This window comes from Arachis duranensis, chromosome 6 (genome assembly GCF_000817695.3).
Source record: "Arachis duranensis cultivar V14167 chromosome 6, aradu.V14167.gnm2.J7QH, whole genome shotgun sequence".
Lineage (NCBI taxonomy): Eukaryota > Viridiplantae > Streptophyta > Magnoliopsida > Fabales > Fabaceae > Arachis > Arachis duranensis.
This window is the reverse complement of record NC_029777.3, coordinates 25,226,023-25,243,743: the sequence shown is the minus strand read 5'-3', so window position 1 is coordinate 25,243,743 and position 17,721 is coordinate 25,226,023. Positions and strand designations below refer to the sequence as shown.

At 36.0% G+C, this 17,721-nt stretch overlaps 1 protein-coding gene across 1 annotated transcript; it reads left to right on the top strand.

Annotated features, from left to right (window-relative positions):
* The first annotated feature begins 12,965 nt into the window (after positions 1-12,965).
* On the top strand, positions 12,966-16,986 carry LOC107493454 (NAC transcription factor 29-like). Its single transcript, XM_016114552.3, has 3 exons — positions 12,966-13,206; positions 13,869-14,155; positions 16,042-16,986. The coding sequence occupies exons 1-3, from the start codon at positions 13,035-13,037 to the stop codon at positions 16,615-16,617; spliced, it is 1,035 nt and encodes a 344-aa protein (XP_015970038.1). The 5' UTR covers positions 12,966-13,034; the 3' UTR covers positions 16,618-16,986.
* The last annotated feature ends 735 nt before the right edge of the window (positions 16,987-17,721 follow it).

Below are 17,721 nucleotides of genomic sequence, written 5' to 3'. Positions count from 1 at the left end.
GCCGAGATATGGTGACTTCTTCTGCTTATGACTGCATTTGGGCAGAAGAGTTATACGTCGGTTGAATTGGAACACCGCGGCGGGAGCACCTGCAAAAAGCACTCCGACGCTCAAGTAAGAATATGACTTAAAAGAAACGATGATAATAAAATCAGAAAGAGTTATGTGACCTGTCTTGCTCCGATGTTGCTTGTGTGTTTATATAGACGTTTTAGGTTGTTCGGTTGGAGCTTGTTTCAGGATTCTCCGTTTTTGCCGAAGTTATCCATAATGATAGCGTTTGACTCGTTAGTTGCGGTTCCGAGCTTTGAATAGCTCGTCCGGATTTGGTGCGTTGTTATTATTTGATTCTGTTTTATGCCGAGGTATACGTTGTGTATTATAGCAGCCGAGGTATACGTTACGTATCATAACCCCCAAGCTTACCTTGTATTTGTCAGAAAACAAAGGCGAGCTCTTAACTTCTCCGTGTACCTAGGTTGCTTGTATGTTGTCGGAGACGTGCTTTCCCCCTGAGCTTGCCTTGGATTTCATTGGAAGAGAGAAAGTCACGCATTTAATTGGCGCTTTGTTTCCCGCGCCTGGTGAATTGATTGACATGAAAACGTGGCTCTATTTTCGGTTCTATTCTAGTCATTGGGTGTTGTTGTAATAAATGAACGGTTAGGATTGAGACGGTTATTAAAAGATGAAGAACCGTTTCACTTTCTCCATGTTTTTATTACTTGCTTTGTCCTAGGTGAGCCCCCAATTTACTTTGTTGGGTTGATCCTACACTTTGCTTTTTTTGTCTTCAGAAGAAATGAGTGGTAAAGGAAGGTTTTGAAGAATTCTAGTTCCTCCCCCTCTCCTCTGTTTGTTTTTTTTTTTTTGTCTTCAAAGTCATGGAAAAAGTCAAGGTTGTTGTTACAGAGGGTGATCCCTGTAGCTGGTTCAGTGAGCAGGTAAAATGTTGCGTTTCTTGTTTTAGTGATGTGGAGTCAGTAAAGATTTTGGGATCTAATGTGTGCGTTAGGGAAGGTCATGGTATAAGGATAGAAAATTTTTCTTATGGAGAGAATGATCGTGTATGTGAAAAGGTTGATGGGTTGTCCTACTTTTATCTTTATTCTTGTTTGTTGACTGAACTTGGTGTCCGGCTCCCATTTACTAACTTTGAGTGTGGAGTTTTGTTTTGGATGAATTGCGCTCCATCTTAGTTACACTCTAATTCATAGGGTTTTGTTCGGGCTTTTGAAAATTTGATGGATATCTTAGAGTATCCTTCATCCCTTAGGGTTTTCTTCTCCCTGTTTTAGACCAAGGGTGTTAGGCGTGGTTTTGTGGGTAAACATTAGTAGCCATCCTCGTCGTTCTATTTTTTCTTTGTATAAGTCTTCGTATAAAGACTTTAAGATTATGTTTGTAAAAGTTAGGAGTGTTGAGGAGGATTTTCCATTCTATTTGAATGAGTTTTTAGAGGTGAGATTTTCTGTTTCTTGGTCATCTGAGCCTATCTAGGTACTTGATGTTGATGATAGGGCATCCGATGATAATATTGTGTTGGAGTTTTTGTTAGAGATGTTGGAGTCAACAGGACTGTTATTTATTGCGGAGTTGTTAAAGTGGGATTCGGATAAAGAAGCTGTGTTGGATTATTTAAGTAACTTATTTTGGAAATGATTTTTGATGCGGTGATATAGTCTTTCCTTATATTTGCTTTCTTGTAATTACTTTGGAGCTAAGAAAGCTCCGACCATTATTACTGCTGGGCTAAAGTCCTTCTTTAGCCAAAGGAAGAAGAATGAGAAGGAGGGGTCGACCACTAATGTGAATAAGGAGGGTGGAACTGGTGCTGTGCAGTCTGAGGTTAACCCTCGTCAGAGAAGGAAAAGGATGAGGACTCATGAGAAGGATGTTGAGAGTAAGAAGGGAGATTCGCCTATTCTACCGATTGTTGAATCTGCTTATGAGTCTCAGAAGAGGCTACACTTGTATCGCGATGATAACAACATGAGATCTTTGTGGTCAAGGTTCTTTCCTTTTGCAACTCTTCTGATGAGTTGTGTCACTTTCCTACGGATTCGAAGATGATTGATGAGGTTGGCCGAGCTGGGATTAGCCGTTTCCCTCCAATATTCTTGTTTTCTATATCTATTTATCTTAATTCTTTTTGGTTGTTTTTGGTGGCTGGTTTTTGTCGCAGGTGATTGGTGCTCGGATTGTTGCTATTGGAAGGGTTCAGGAGTTTGCTGTTGAGTCAGAGGCGAAAGAATCTCTTAGTGTTGCTAAACCATCTTCTACTGTGCAGGAGAAGAAGAAGATGATCATTGAACTTTCATCTTCTCTTAAATAGAGAGAGACCGAGCTTGTGGAGGAAAAATGACTGCAGTCATCAGCTACCAAAGAGTCCAAAACTTTGAAGTCTGAGAATGGTCAACTTGTAGCTCGGGTGAAGGAGCTGGAAAATGAGGTGTATGAGGCATTTTCTCAAGGTTTTGATCGAGCTACCACCCAAGTTCGGGTCTTGTTTCCTGAGGTTGACGTTGCCAAGCTGGATGCTACAAAGATCATCGTGAATGGGGAGTTGATTGATGATGAGGTTGATAAGCAGAGTGATAGTTCGAGTATTGGGGATATGATAGAATGAAAAGTATTAGTTAGTTTGTTTGGTTTGTAAATTTGACTCTTTGATGTGTTTTGAATATTGCCGTGGTTTCTGGCATTTGTTTGTTTTGACTTTTGCCGAGTATGAAGCTCAGTTTTGTTTGTTATGACTTGTTCCGAGTATGAAGCTCAGTTTGGATTTTGATTATATATTTTGAATTGACAGTAATGTTATGATAGTACTATGTTTGTTGATTTTGATGCAAAAATTGATTGAAATATTTACGTCGTTTTCATAATAGAATATGGCATCCGGCTTCATTAAAACCCTTTGAGTAAAACCCTGCTATTATGGGATAAAACCTCAAATGGGAAAAAGAGTACCTTCATCCGCTTTGATACAAATCATTATTGGTATTTCCTCAAAGAGGATACATTCCAGTCTCCTGGTATTAGATCCCCCAGAAGTGTCTCTTGTTGGTATGCTCCTTTGCCGAGAACTCTATTGGTTCGAAATGGGCCCTCCCAATTTGCTGCTAACTTCCCGTGAGCTTGAGGCTTTCTGGCTTCTTCTGTCTTTCTAAGGACGAGTTCTCCATGTTCGAATGCTCGGGGGATTACCTTTTTGTCATGTCGCCTTTGTATGAGTTGTTTCATTGCCCGTTGCCTTATTGCTGCCATTTCTCTTTCTTCGTCAATGAGATCTAGGTCAGTTGATCTTGCGTCGTTATTTCGGTTTTGATTATATAACTCGGCTCTTAGAGTTGGCATTCTGATCTCTACTGGTATAAGAGCTTCTGCTTCGTATACCAGTTTGAAAGGGGTTTCCCCTGTTGCTGATTGGATTGTTGTGTTGTAGCTCCATAGGATTTCAGGAATAAGGTCAGCCAATTCGCCTTTGACATCGTCCAACTTCTTTTTTAAGGCCTACAAATGATTTGGTTAGCTTATTCCATCTGTCCATTCGTTTGTGGATGTTCGACTGAACTAAAATGATGTTTTATGTTAAAGTTTTGTAAGAAAACGGCGAGGTTATGGTATGTGAATTGTCTACCATTATCAGAGATTATTTCTATTAGTATACCATAGCGGCATATAATGTTTTTCCAAAGGAAAGACCTCGCCTTTTCGACGGTTATTCATGCAAGGGGTTATGCTTCTATCCATTTTAAAAAGTAGTCAATTGATATCAAAAGAAATTTTACCTGTCCTGGCGCTTTCGGGAAGGGTCCGAGAATATCCAGTCCCCATCTATCGAAAGGTCAGCTTACCTCAAGGGTGTGCAACTTCTCGGCTGGTATTGTTGAGAGTGTGGCGTGTTTTTGGCAATTGTCACATGTCTTGACCTTGGCCATGCAATCTCTTTTCATCATTGGCTAATAATACCCTGTTCTTAGTATCTTGGCAGCTAATGTGCGACCTCCGATGTGGTTTTCACACACTCCTTCGTGTGTTTTTGCCATTACTATTTTGGCGTCATCTTTGCTGATGCATCTTAAGAGTGGTTGCGAGAATCCTCACCTGTATAGGTTGTTACCGACTTTTGTGTAGAAGCTCGCTCTTCTTCGAAAGAGTTGTGGATTTCGTTCCTCTCTTGGGATAATTTTTGCGTTGACATACTCAAAGAAGGGTGTCCTCCAGTCTCCTACCTGTGTAATACTCAATACACAGTTTAGCTCAAAGCTCAGCTTTTCAAGTGTTAGTTGTGAGAGTGCTGGTGTGTGAAGTGTTGGCCTTGTTGTAGCTAGTTTAGATAACACATCGACCCTTGTATTTTGTTCTCTGTTTATGTGTTTGAAATTTTGAAATGAGATCCTTTGTTATGAGTCAATATTTCTCTAACAAAGGATCTTACCTGGAAATCACCTTTAATTTTTTGTACAACTAGGAGTGAATCACAGTATACTGGGCGAGCTTTAGTCTGGCCAGCAGAGCTTCGTATTCTACCTGGTTGTTGCTTGCTGCAAAGGAGAATTGTAGCGATTGTTCGGCTATAACCTTTCCTCCTTCTTTTAGTGTTACCCTACTCTACTTCCTTCTCTGTTTGATGCGCCATCTACATATACTTTCCAGCTTTGCTCTATTTGGTTGTCTTCAGTTGTCATCTCAGAGATGAAATCTGCAAGTATTTGCAATTTTGGAGTTTTTCTTCGCTGATATTGTATGTCGAATTCAGAAATCTCAACGGACCATTTTATTAGACGTCCAGCTAACTTGGGTTTTGTCAGTATTTGTCTCAACGGTTGACCTGTTCTTACTACTATTGTGTGCCTTTGGAAATATTGTCTCAGCCTTCTTGCTGTGGTGACTAATGCTAGTGCGAATTACTCTATCTTCGGGTTCCTGGTTTCTGCTAGTTGTAGTATCCTACTGACAAAGTACACCAGTCTTTGGGTTTTTCCTATTTCAGAGACCAGCATCGAGCTTATGGCATAGTTAGAAATTGACAGGTATAAAAATAATGGTTTACCAGGCTCTGGTTTCTGGAGAATTGGGGGAGATGAAAATATTTGGTTAAGCTCGATGAAGGACCATTCACAATCTTCCGTCCATTTGAATTTTTTGGTTTTGGAAATTGTCTAAAAGAAATGGTATGCTCTGTTTGCCACTGCTGGTAGGAATCATGAAAATGCAGCTACCCTTCCTGCTAGTTGTTGTACTTCCTTTACAGTCTTTGGGATAGTCATTTTGAGGATAGCTTCACATTTTTCTAGGTTTGTCTCAATTCCTCGTGAAGCCAGCATGAATCCGAGGAATTTTTCCCCTGGGACTCCAAATGCGCATTTTTTTGGATTAAGCCTCATGTTATATTCTCGGATTTGCTTGAAGATCTCTTGTAGCTCGTCATAGTGTGAGCCTTGTATTGAGGTTTTTGCTACCATATCGTCTACATAAATCTCCATGTTCCAACCTATTTGTTGGTGGAAGACTTTGTCCATCAATCGTTGATATGTTGCTCCTGCATTTTTTATGCCAAATGGCATTACCTTATAACAAAAAATTCCATGTTTTGTTATAAAAGCTGTTTTGCTTTGGTTTTTTGGATGCATGAGGATCTGGTTATAACCATAATATACATCCATGAAGCTTAAGCTTTTAAACCCCGAAGCATTGTCTACCAGTTTATCACTACAAGGCAAAGGATAAGAATATTTTGGACAAGCCTTATTGAAATTTGTAAAGTCAATGTACATGCACCATTTACCTCAGTTTTTTCTTACCATTACCACATTCGAGAGCCATGTTGTGAAGCGGATTTCTTTGATGAAGTTGGCATTGAGGAGCTTCTTTGTTTCTTCGAGGGTTGCTTTCATTTTTTTGTTTCGAGATTTCTTTTCTTTTGGGCAATAGGTCTGATTGTTTTGTCGATGGTGAGTGAAGAGAGAACTTTTGTGTGATCTAGAATTCAGAATAAATTCCCGTTGGCAGTATAGTTTCTAAACCAACAAAAGTCCTTTCTTACAAACGTTTTGGTTGTCACAAGTAACAAACCCCTAAATAAATTGATAACCGAAGTATTTAAACCTCGGGTCGTCTTCTCAAGGAATTTCAGGGAGGTATATTCTTATTATTGGTTATGAGTCTTGTAAATCGGGGGTTTTGAAAGTGAGGAACAAGTATGTTAAATGATAAGAAAAATAAAATAGTAATAATAAAATAAACTCTTGGCTAGGTATTAAAATTGGAATTCCTATCCTAGTTATCCTTATCAGGTGTGATGAGAATTGGATTTTAATCCCACTTAGTTATCCTTTATTAAACAAGGGAAGGTCAAGTGGACTAATTAGCTTGATCCTCAAGTCCTAGTCAATCCCTGTGGGAAGACTAGCTTTAGAGCGATCTAGATCAATTAGAATCTGCCAATTTCAACCACTACTGAGTTTGACAACTCAAGAGTCACCAATTAATCAACCAAAGCCAATAGTAAATAATTTAGATTAAAAATAGAGAAGAGCAATCATGAGTCTGAAATACCTCAAATTGTATTTAAATAATAAAATCATAACATGAATGGTCATTAAACAAATAAAAGAGAAAATAAATAGAAGAACATTGAACCTGAGATGAAGAAGAAATATTCCTAATTTCTAAAAATCATAATCCTAAGAGAGAGGAGAGAACTTCTCTCTCTAAAAACTACATCTAAACTATGAAAAGTGAAAAAAAATAACTGGCTCTCCCTCAATGGATGCACTCCTCCACTTCATAACCTCTAATCTCTGCCTCTTGGACCTGTATCTGGGCCAAAAAGGGCTTCAGAAACTGCTGGAAGTGTTTTCTGTAATTTCTGGTGCGTGGCATCTGTCACGCGTCCGCGTGGGTCACGCAGTCACGTCATTCGGAGTTTTCCTTGTCACGCATTCACTTTGATCATGCATTCGCGTCATCTGTGTTCTGCTTAAGGCACACGGCCACGTGGGTTACGCGGTCGTGTCGCTCCCTTTTTGCGCTGGACATGCGGCCGCGTCATCCATGCGTTCGCGTCGCTGCCAGTTTCTTCAAAAACTCTATTTTGTGCTTTCCTTCCATTTTTGTATGTTTCCTTTCCATCCTTTAAGTCATTCCTGCCTTAGAAGCTTTGCAACTACTCAACACACAAATCACGGCATCGAATGGTAATAAAGAGTAATTAAAATAATTACTTTTAAAGCATAGAAAACATGTATTTAAACATATATCACATAATAAGGAAGGGAAAGCAAAACTTATGCAATTTCTATGAATAAGTATATAAAGGGTTGAATAAATCACTTAAATTGAGCACAATATATATCATAAAATATGGGTTTATCAGTGAGCTTATGACAGATTACACTTGGGTCTATTCCTGGTATGTCTGCTGGTGTCCAGGCAAACAGGTCGGCATTATCTTGGAGCACCTTTATCAGCTTCGATCTTTCCTCTCCTTCTAGAGCTCGTTCGATATAGGTAAACTATTCGGCCTTTTTAGTTAGAGGGATTTTCTGGAGGTCGTCTGTTGGTTGGTGTCTTTCCTGAAAGTCCTTCCTAGGGTCTTGCTCCACAAGAGATAGTAACTCGGACGCGGTTTGGATGGCTTTTACTTCTTGTTCAGTATTTCGCGTTGTGTTTGCTTTCTTCATGCTGGCGTTGTAACACTGCCGAGCTTGTTGGCGATCTGAGTGCACTGTTGCTATTTTGTTATTTTGAACCTAAAACTTGACACACAAGTGTAAAGTAGATACTACCGCTCTGAAATTGTTCAGAGCGGGTCTCCCGAGAATAATATTATAAGGGCTGGGGTAGTCGACTATGAGATATTGTACATCAATAGTTTTTGCTAATGAGGCGTTGCCCATTGTTGTCTTTAGCCATATATGTCTTTTTATCGGGACCCTTTCTCCAGAGAACCCAACCAGTTCTCCAGATGAGGGTTGCATGGCTTTTTCAGATAGTTGCAATTTTAGAAAAGTTGAATAAAATAGTACGTCAACACTACTACCTGGATCCAAAAGGACCTTTCTTACCAGTAATTTTCCTGTTTGGATAGAAATTTCTACTGGGTTGTCAAGGTTTGAACTCTGTGAAGCTAGGTCAGATTGATTGAAGGTTATCTCTGGCTCCACTGTGTCATGTTTTGTTAGAGGTATTGTTCCTTCGATTGCCAGCATTGCTTGGTAGCTTCGCTTTCGGGCCGAGCTTGATTCTCCTCCTCCTGCATATCCTCCTAATATACAGTTTATGATTCTTCTTGGTGGGTCTGGGGTTGTCCACTTCCCTTTGTCCTTTTCTGTTGGACGTTCGTCTTGGTCTTGTTTGGTTTCTCTGTTTCTTCGGCTCTCGATGTACTTGTCCAGCAGTCCTTGCCGAGCTAACCTTTCTAGCAAGTCTTTAGCTTTTACGCATTCGTCCGTTGTATGTCCGTACTTCTGGTGGAAAGCATATTGCTTACTCCTATCTACGAATCGCTGGTCTTGATAGCTTCCTGCTCGGGCAGGAGGTTTCACTATCTTGGCATTAAGGATTTCTTTTATTATGTTTTCCCTCTTGGTATTGAATCTGGTGTAAGAGTTGAACTTTGGCGTGAGCTTGTAAGGTTTCTTTTGTTCTTTATTGGTTGACAATTTGAAAGTTTTCTCCTCCTCTCTTCTGGTTGGTTATTTGTCTGCCTTTTGGGCCTCGCGAAGTTCTTCAATCTCCATTTGGCCGGCAGCCCTTTCTCAGAACTCCTCTAGCGACTTCAGTTTGGTTATTGCAATTGTTTTTCGAAACTTGCCAGGTCAGAGTCCTGTCTTGAGTGCATGCAAGTGAACTACAGGGTCTAAGTCTGGAATCTCCATAGTGGCCTCGGTAAACCGAGTCATGTATTCTTTTAGACTTTCATGTTGTCCTTGTCTGATTGTGCCGAGATAGTCTGATCCATATACGTATATTCTTGTTGCGGCGAAGTAATCAATGAACGGCCTTGCTAACTCTTCAAAGGAGAAAATTGTACCTGCAGACAATTTTGAGAACCAAAGTAAAGCAGCACCATCAAGATAAGTGGGAAAAGCTCGGCAAAGTATAGGTTCATTATTAGCGCCATTAAAAAACATCATGAACTGGAATTTTTTGATGTGGGCGCGGGGGTCGCCAAACCCCTTGTACGGCTCAAAGGAGGTGGGCAGCACAAATTTCTTTGGCATCTAAAAATTGGTAATCTCCTCTGAGAAGGGGTTGTCTAACGTCAGCTTCTCCTTTGGCGGGGTGATGCTTAGAGGGTCCATGTTGCCCTAAGCCGAGCTTTTGGAGTTTCCTTCCTCGTGCTTTCCAGCATTGTTATGGGTAGATAGCTCGGCTATCCTTTAAACTTCTGCCTGGAGTTCAGCAATCTGAGCTAGAAGCTCGGCCATATTTGAAGATCGAAGGTCCTGAAACAAAAAGAGTAAAGAGCTAGGTAAAGAAAAGAGTGGGGTTAGATGAATTCCGGCCCCACGGTGGGCGCCAAATTTTTCGTGCGTATGAGGCCGAGGTATGGCAACTTCTTTTGCTTATGACTGCATTTGGGCAGAAGAGTTATATGTCGGCTGAATTGGAACATCGTAGCGGAAGCACCTGCAAAAAGCACTCCTACGCTCAAGTAAGAATATGATTTAAAAGAAATGATGATAATAAAATCAGAAAGAGTTATGTGACCTGTCTTGCTCCGATGTTGCTTGTATGTTTATATAGACGTTTTAGGTTATTCGGTTGGAGCTTGTTTTCGGGATTCTCCGTTTTTACCGATGTTATCCATAATGATAGCGTTTGACTTGTTAGTTGCGGTTCCGAGCTTTGAATAGCTCGTCCGGATTTGGTGGATTGTTATTATTTGATTCTGTTTTATGCCGAGGTATATGTTGTGTATTATAGCAGCCGAAGTATACGTTACGTATCAGTATCTTTCCAAAAAGATATATTTTATGATAGATCTTTTCTTAGGTCACTTTTTTAAAAAATCGTGACTATAAACTTTTTTGTCTCTTTAAAAAATCGTGACCATAATCCTTTTTAAGTCACTTTCCAAAATTGTGATTATAGACTTTTTTAGGCTATATTTTTTTAAAAACTGTGACCATAAGTACTTTATACTCACCTTTTTTAAAAAATCGTAATCATAACTTTTTTTTATCACAGTAAAAAATCGTAATTATAGACTCAAAATATTATAGTATGAATAAGCTGATGCATGTACTCAGTGCCTATAGACAGAACACAACAGAATGACAAAACAAAATAGATCAATCCATACAACAATCCTTTCTCTTATTTCATCATTTCTATTTTCTCCATTTCTTCATTTCAACGCTATTTTTATGTGTAAAAAAAAAATAAAAAATATCATTATGTAAAATATTATTAATGTAAAACTTAATTGTGTGAGTACACAAATCAAGTATTCTATTTTAGATCCTACAAAAAAATTCGTCAATAACAATAAGATAAATTAAGCCTAAAAACAAATGTGTGTAACACACATTTTGAAAAGTCAGGCTATTATATTCTCTAATATTTTTTGTTGTAAATTTTGTTCCATCTTTTTTATATCTTTAAAGACTTCAACAAATTCTAAGTATACCGGTCCAAATTTTCATATTTAATTACTTTTAAAATAAATATATAATATTAGATATAATAAGTATATAATTTTAATATTATATATATAAAATTATGATTTTATTAATTTGTGTTCTAAAAACATAAGTTAAATATACTATAAAAAGACATGTTTTATAAAAGTTATTGTAAAAATTAATTTTTTTTATATTTTAAATGTATTGAATATATTAAAAATATTAAAAAAATTATTATTATTTTTTAAAATATGTTCTTAAAATATAAATTAATTAAATTTATAAAATTATAAATATTAAATTAAATAAGATAACTTTAAATTATTATAACATACATGGGTATGGCTGTAGTCTTATCAAGTGCTAAATTGCCAATTGGCTAGAGTTGTACATGCATAATACATTCACTCTATGTTACAAATTAATTAGTAGCCAAATAATTGATAATTGAGAGTTTGAAACATTTTGAGCCATGCCATGCCATTAATAACCTGTGTTGCAATTAAGGATGGCAAAATTTTTTGAGATGCGGAAATTTCTGCGGGAACTGTTTCAAATGGAGATTCGACCGTGGATAATTTTTTTTGCGAAGATGGGATGGGGGACAAAATTTTTCCGAGACAAGCGTGGGGATCTGAGTGGGGATTCCCGTCTTGTCCCTGCTAGCTAATCCCCAAAATTCATGAATTTATTAAATTATCCTTAATAGTTTATTTCTCATATATGTTTTTTAGTCATTTCACACACATATATATATAGAAACCCAAAAACACCTAATCCTCATTTGTATAACCTTTCTTCAATTCAGAAATTTCTAACACTGTCTATACTCCGTCCAACCTCTCTGCAATCACTCCCTGACCACTCTCCCTTCTCACCGCATCGTCACACCTCACTGTGCCATCACCCTAACTGCATCGTGCTCTCTATTTGCGGCGTTTCTTTCCGTAACTCTTTCGTCGTGTCTATTCTCCTCTATGTTGTCGCGTCTCCGACTTCGTCCACTGCTCTGTCCTCTGATTCGCCGTTGCGTCCTCCCTCTGTGTCATTTTGAAAGAAGTCACCATCTTATCGTTTAGGTTTTTGTTTATAAAATCTTACTGTTTTATATAGAATGGATACTTGCAACTCTATTTTATATTGAAATTAATAATTAGTTAGAACTATCAGATAGATGTGGAATGGGATTATCACGAAAAATAGAACCCTGTGAGGAATGGAGATTAAGAGAAATATTCTTCTACGGCGGAAAATGGAGACAGGGACGGGGAATAAATCTGAAGATAGGGATGGAAAGTAGAGAGACATCTCCAGTCCCCGCCCTACTCAGTTGGCATCCCTAGTTGCAACCATTTCTCACATATTGCTCCACAGAGCATAGAACTGTTTTCTTATATCGAAATATACTTGTATACTTAAACATATTTAACTGTATTTCAAAAACTTTTATATCACCTGTTCTTAATTTTGTTATATAATGTCTAAATATTATAATGATCTCATCTTATCAAAACTGACCCACCAAAGTTCATCGTCATATGTTCTTAAATTTAGGAACTGACTATTAGCATTTATCATAAGTTAGTGCCTTCTTTACTTAGCCATTCTATCTTGATATTTGACATGGTAAAGTAAACTCTGTCCACTCCTCTGATGGACTACGGTATGATTTTTGGAATCAATATCCAGAGTAATCATAACAACTAACATGACTTCAATTATGAAATTGCAATTATATTTTCTTAATTACCATATATTCAAATTTTGCTCATGGATGAATCAAATAGGTATTTTCAAATTATCTGATCTAAATAATTTTATTAGTTAACCTATTTACACACTATAAAAATATATCGATATCCACCACAAAAATGATATTATTTTACTACGTTTTACTAAAACTTAACGGTGAGATTAGCATAGATCGGAGGACACACAAACAGAGAACAAAATGATGAATTAATTTGATTCAACAGACATTTAAGGAACTAATTTGATCAAATTTAGTCATATTACATAAGTAATTTGCATATAAATATTAGATGATTTAATAAATGAAATAAAATTGACAACCTTTGTCGCTAGAGTTTCAAAATCATGCTATGTCCTGTTAAATCAGCTTCACATTGGAGACCATTAGCTAGACTCAAATCTTTTAGCTAAATTGCAAAGTAAGCGTGCTAATTAAATTATATCAAACACCCTTGGAAGAATGTGGGTCATAGAACATGAGACAAATTGGTTGCTTTCATGCACCACTTATGTTTGTATGTGTATATATATAACACATGCACAGTGTTTTCAATCTTACCACCACCTTAATCGATAATACCGGCAGCTGATTGATACAGTTTCCTAGTTTTCCTCGAAAGCGTTATAGTAGTTTCCATCTTCTTCATGGACAAGGATACTAGTTTGGAAATCCATCTCCCTCCTGGATTTAGATTCCACCCTTCTGATGAAGAGTTAATTGTTCACTATCTAAGAAACAAAGTCACTTCTTCACCACTTCCTGCCTCATTCATAGCAGAGATAGACCTCTACAAGTTCAATCCATGGGAGCTTCCAAGTATGTGTACAACTATATATCTGGTTTCTGTTTCCATCTTTTACTTCTCTTTCCCGTACAAAACATTTAGTCTTAATTGTATATGTTCATTTCATGCACATTTTGACTTATAAATGAAAGATAACTCCTCTTATATAACAATCACACTCTAATTTGTATTAATAAAAATTTTGATTTATTTAAATCAACATAATAAACTAATTGCAATTCCACTACTTTTCTTAAAAATTAACCAAATCATTGTCATAAGTCACTTCTCCCAAAAATTTAAATTCATACAACAAGATACATAAATGTTATATTTCTAACACACTACATCAAATAAGAACCTCTTTTTTTACTGTAACTTTGTGTGAAGTCTTTTTTTCTTATAGGCTTTCTTTTTTTTTTTTTCGTTAGCCTTATACCAGAATTCTTTTTTAGGATCAATAAGGATCGGATTCTATACTTTTGCATAATATCATGTTATAATATTATTTCTCTTAAAAGTTTAATCTAAAGGATATATAGTTATATTTTCAGCAAATATACCTAGGTAATCTAAGTCCCAACTCAAAAGAAAATAGATTTATGTAATTAAAGATGTTTTTATTTGGTGTGAAAAATAAAAAATTATTTTAATTCAACTAAATAGCTTTGTACTCTATGTTTTTTTTTTATAGGCAAAGCTTTGTTTGGGGAAGAAGAGTGGTATTTCTTTACTCCAAGAGAGAGGAAGTACCCAAATGGAGTGAGACCAAACAGAGCAGCTGGTGCAGGTTACTGGAAGGCCACTGGAACTGACAAACCAATTATCACGTCAGGTGGTATGAAGAGCATTGGAGTGAAGAAAGCCCTTGTCTTCTACAAGGGACGTCCCCCAAAGGGATCCAAAACTGATTGGATCATGCATGAGTATAGGTTGCATGATTCACTCCTCTCAAATTCTCACAAAAGAGGCTCCATGAGAGTAGGTCAATTGCATGCATGAGTTCTGAATTTCTATCTCTTTTTCATAAAACATGGTTAATGATAAACATTTTCTGGTTTATTTAATAGATTATTTTAAGAGAAAGTATAGGGAGCCAATGACCTAAGCGTACAATGTGTACAATGAAGGTTTAGAAAATATTAGAGATATGATTATTAGTGTTATATTGTCCTATCAGGTTACATTTTTGGGATGAGTGGTTTTAAGACATGGTATTAGAGTTCTAGATCCGGAAGGTCAAGAGTTCGAACTTTGATGAACCCAAAATGTATTCGGATGGTTATTCTGAATAGTATAAGTGATGTTCATTTTATTCATAAACCAAAGATTTAGCCCATTGTACACATTGTACGTTTAGGCCATTGGCTAAAGGAAAGAAGAATCAATTCATTTTAAAGATTTTTTTAATACATTAAAATATCTAATTTTTTACTTATGTAGTGTTAACTCTTTTTTGAAATAGCTATTTTGTTTCTCACATTTTAGATTTGTTAATAATTTAAGTATTTGGACTTAAATTGTGTTCGAATAAACTAAATTATTAATAAAACTAAAACATAAAAGATACTTACTAAGAATGCGGAAGCATAATATTTTTAATAATACTATGTGTATAAAAAAAACAGTGATTCGCATAAAATATATAGTAAAATTGAATTAAATTATACATATATTTATACAATTTTATTAGATAATCAATAATAGGTGTAATCAATTAGCAATTTTTTTTATTTTATTTTTTTTTTTGAAGAGAACATCAATTTAAATTATCACATCCACAAACTAATAGAAAAAAAAAACTAAAATCTAAAATTAAATAAAAACAAACATCTAAAATTATTGTAAATTCATTTTAAAAATTCAAAAAATTAAAAAATTCTTACTGAAAAACAATATTTGAAACACAATAAAAAGAAACATCCAAAATCTAACAAAATAAAATATTCAAAATTTAAAAATTTTTTTTAAAAAACATTAATTCAAATTATCATGAAAAATATTTAAAATTTAATGAAAAATATCTAAAATCTAAAAAAACTATCTATAAAATCAAATAATAACAAACTTTAAATTTAATGTAAAATTATTTTTAAAATTTATTTAAAAGATTCCAAAAATTATTTAAAAAAATTCAAAATTCATTATAAAAATACCATAATTATTTTAAAAATTTTAAAGTAAAAAAAATTCAAAACATAACAAAAAAAACATCCAAAATTTTACAAAACCAGGATATCTTAAAAATTCTAAAAGCGGACAAAACCAACTATAAAAAAAATTAGAAAAAGGAGATGGAGGGAGAGACTGCAGCGTTCTTGCACAAGGAGATGGAAGGGGTGGTGACGCAGTTGCTTTCTAGGTGGTCGTTGCAGTAGTCGAACTCCCGCGGACAGAACCATGACAACACGAGACGATGTGAGCGAGGGTGGTCTGGCTCGGCGACCCCACGTGTTAGACGTTAGGGAGTGCACAAATCGCGACTCTGCAAGAAGATCTTGGATGTCGATGCATGTATTGGCCGTAACCGGTGCGACGTGAGAGGATCCCGTTAGGAATGGCACCGCAACGCGATATGGAGGAGACGAATCATGACAGGAGAGAGGAGAAACAATGTCGCATCGGGAGGAGTCGTTTCTTATGAAAAGAGGTTTTTTTTAATGCAAAATTAAATTTTAGAAATTTTATAATCAGATTTTTTATCTACCAATACATGATGACTAATTTATTGGCTAATTTATAATATGTATCTACTATTTATTTTGTATTTTTGATACACTATATCCTTACAAACATTTGATGGAATATGTTTAAAGCCAGAATAATATCATGAAGTTTTTGTTTAATTGTTTTTCTTTTTGCTACAGCTTGATGAGTGGGTGCTATGCCGGGTGAGACAGAAAACAGGCAGCCCAAGAAGCACTTTGGAAGATCCAAGTGAACTGATTTATGAACCAACAAAAAAGATTCAACAAATGAATGATGAGAACTTCAATCCTGAACTAGTAAAAGCCTCCATTGTGCACAACGAATTTCCAATGTTACCTTATATTCTGGCTTCTAGGAGTACTTTGCCTAATTCCATTGGTGTGTCCTCAAGCACAGGCTTTGTTAGAAATTGTGATATGAAACAATATGGTTCAGTGCATGAAGACAACAACTTGAATGTAATAGGAGCACAGTTCTTAGCATCTGCAATGGAGGGCTTGTATAATAATCCTCTGAAGAGAAAATTCATTGAACAAGAAGAAAACCATTTGGAATATGCTCCCCCAAATAAGAAAATAAGCCTAGAACTTGGTGATGATGTTGATAATAGTGATGATAAGCCAAGTCTTGTGATGGATACAAACAAAGGCTACAATTTTGGCTTCTTTGATCAGTGGAATTCAATCATACAACCTCAAGAGCTTAACAGCTTAGCCTTCATGGGATATTCATGATCCATGAGTTTTATTATTTGACTACAATAATAAGCTATCTTGATCTGAACTCACTTTCTAAAATCATGTGGTACCCATTATTACCATTTCTCTTTTCATGATATGCTCTTTTTTCACTTGGTGTTGGTGCCTCATCAAGAAGTGAGTTGTACAGGGCATGCTTGCTTGTTCTGCATGGGAATGGATGGTAAGTGAAGTGGTTTATATGTAAATAAGCAAGAATAATGCAGTGTGGTAATTATATTCTTTTCAGCACATACATAAGAATGTACATAGTTGAAAATGTATATCATTACAGGATACTACTGTATCAATTGTGTGTGCATAGAGTAGAGATAGCTTGAAGAATAAAGTGCCTGCATAATGCAGTTTAATTGCTCATTGTATCGTGCCTTCACATGATCTATAGAAATCTAGGTATTACCGAAAATACTTTCTTATTTATCATGATACTATTGTAAATTTACAGCTTCTTTTTCCTAAAGATAGGGGATAAGAGAACAAAAGTATCACTGTATCAGATTTTACGAGTCTCAGGGATACTCATTGTCATTCTTAATCCCAAAGATAGTGGATAAGAAAACGAAAGTATCAGATTTTGATATTTTTATATTCTAAGACATAACTTACATATCCTTCATTTATATACAAGTTTATCTCGTTAGTATTCTACTCTGCATTGCATTATGTACAACAAGAGGTTGCTTGCTAAGTATCAAAGTGTGTTTCATTTATAAACAAATTATTACTAGGGCTTTGAATGGGTCAGATCTAACTCCAATACTTTACTAATATATAATTAGGTGACTTCTGTGGATAGTTAAGAATGATTAAAGTTTAACAGACTAATCTTGTAATGACACGTGGTAAGGAAAATCCCTTCCTTCAGTACATCACATCACATCACAAATTTTTTTTTTTTTTTGGTCGATACTTACTAATTTTTCTTCTCGGTTGCAGCTGGTAGGACTCGAACTCGAGACCTTTGAGATGAGGAAGGGGCGGAATGCCGTGTGAGCTACGGCTCATTGGCCATCACTACTTAAGTACGGTAATTGAGAAATGAATTATTGGAAGGACATTTGAGAAATTTTTTGGCCAAAA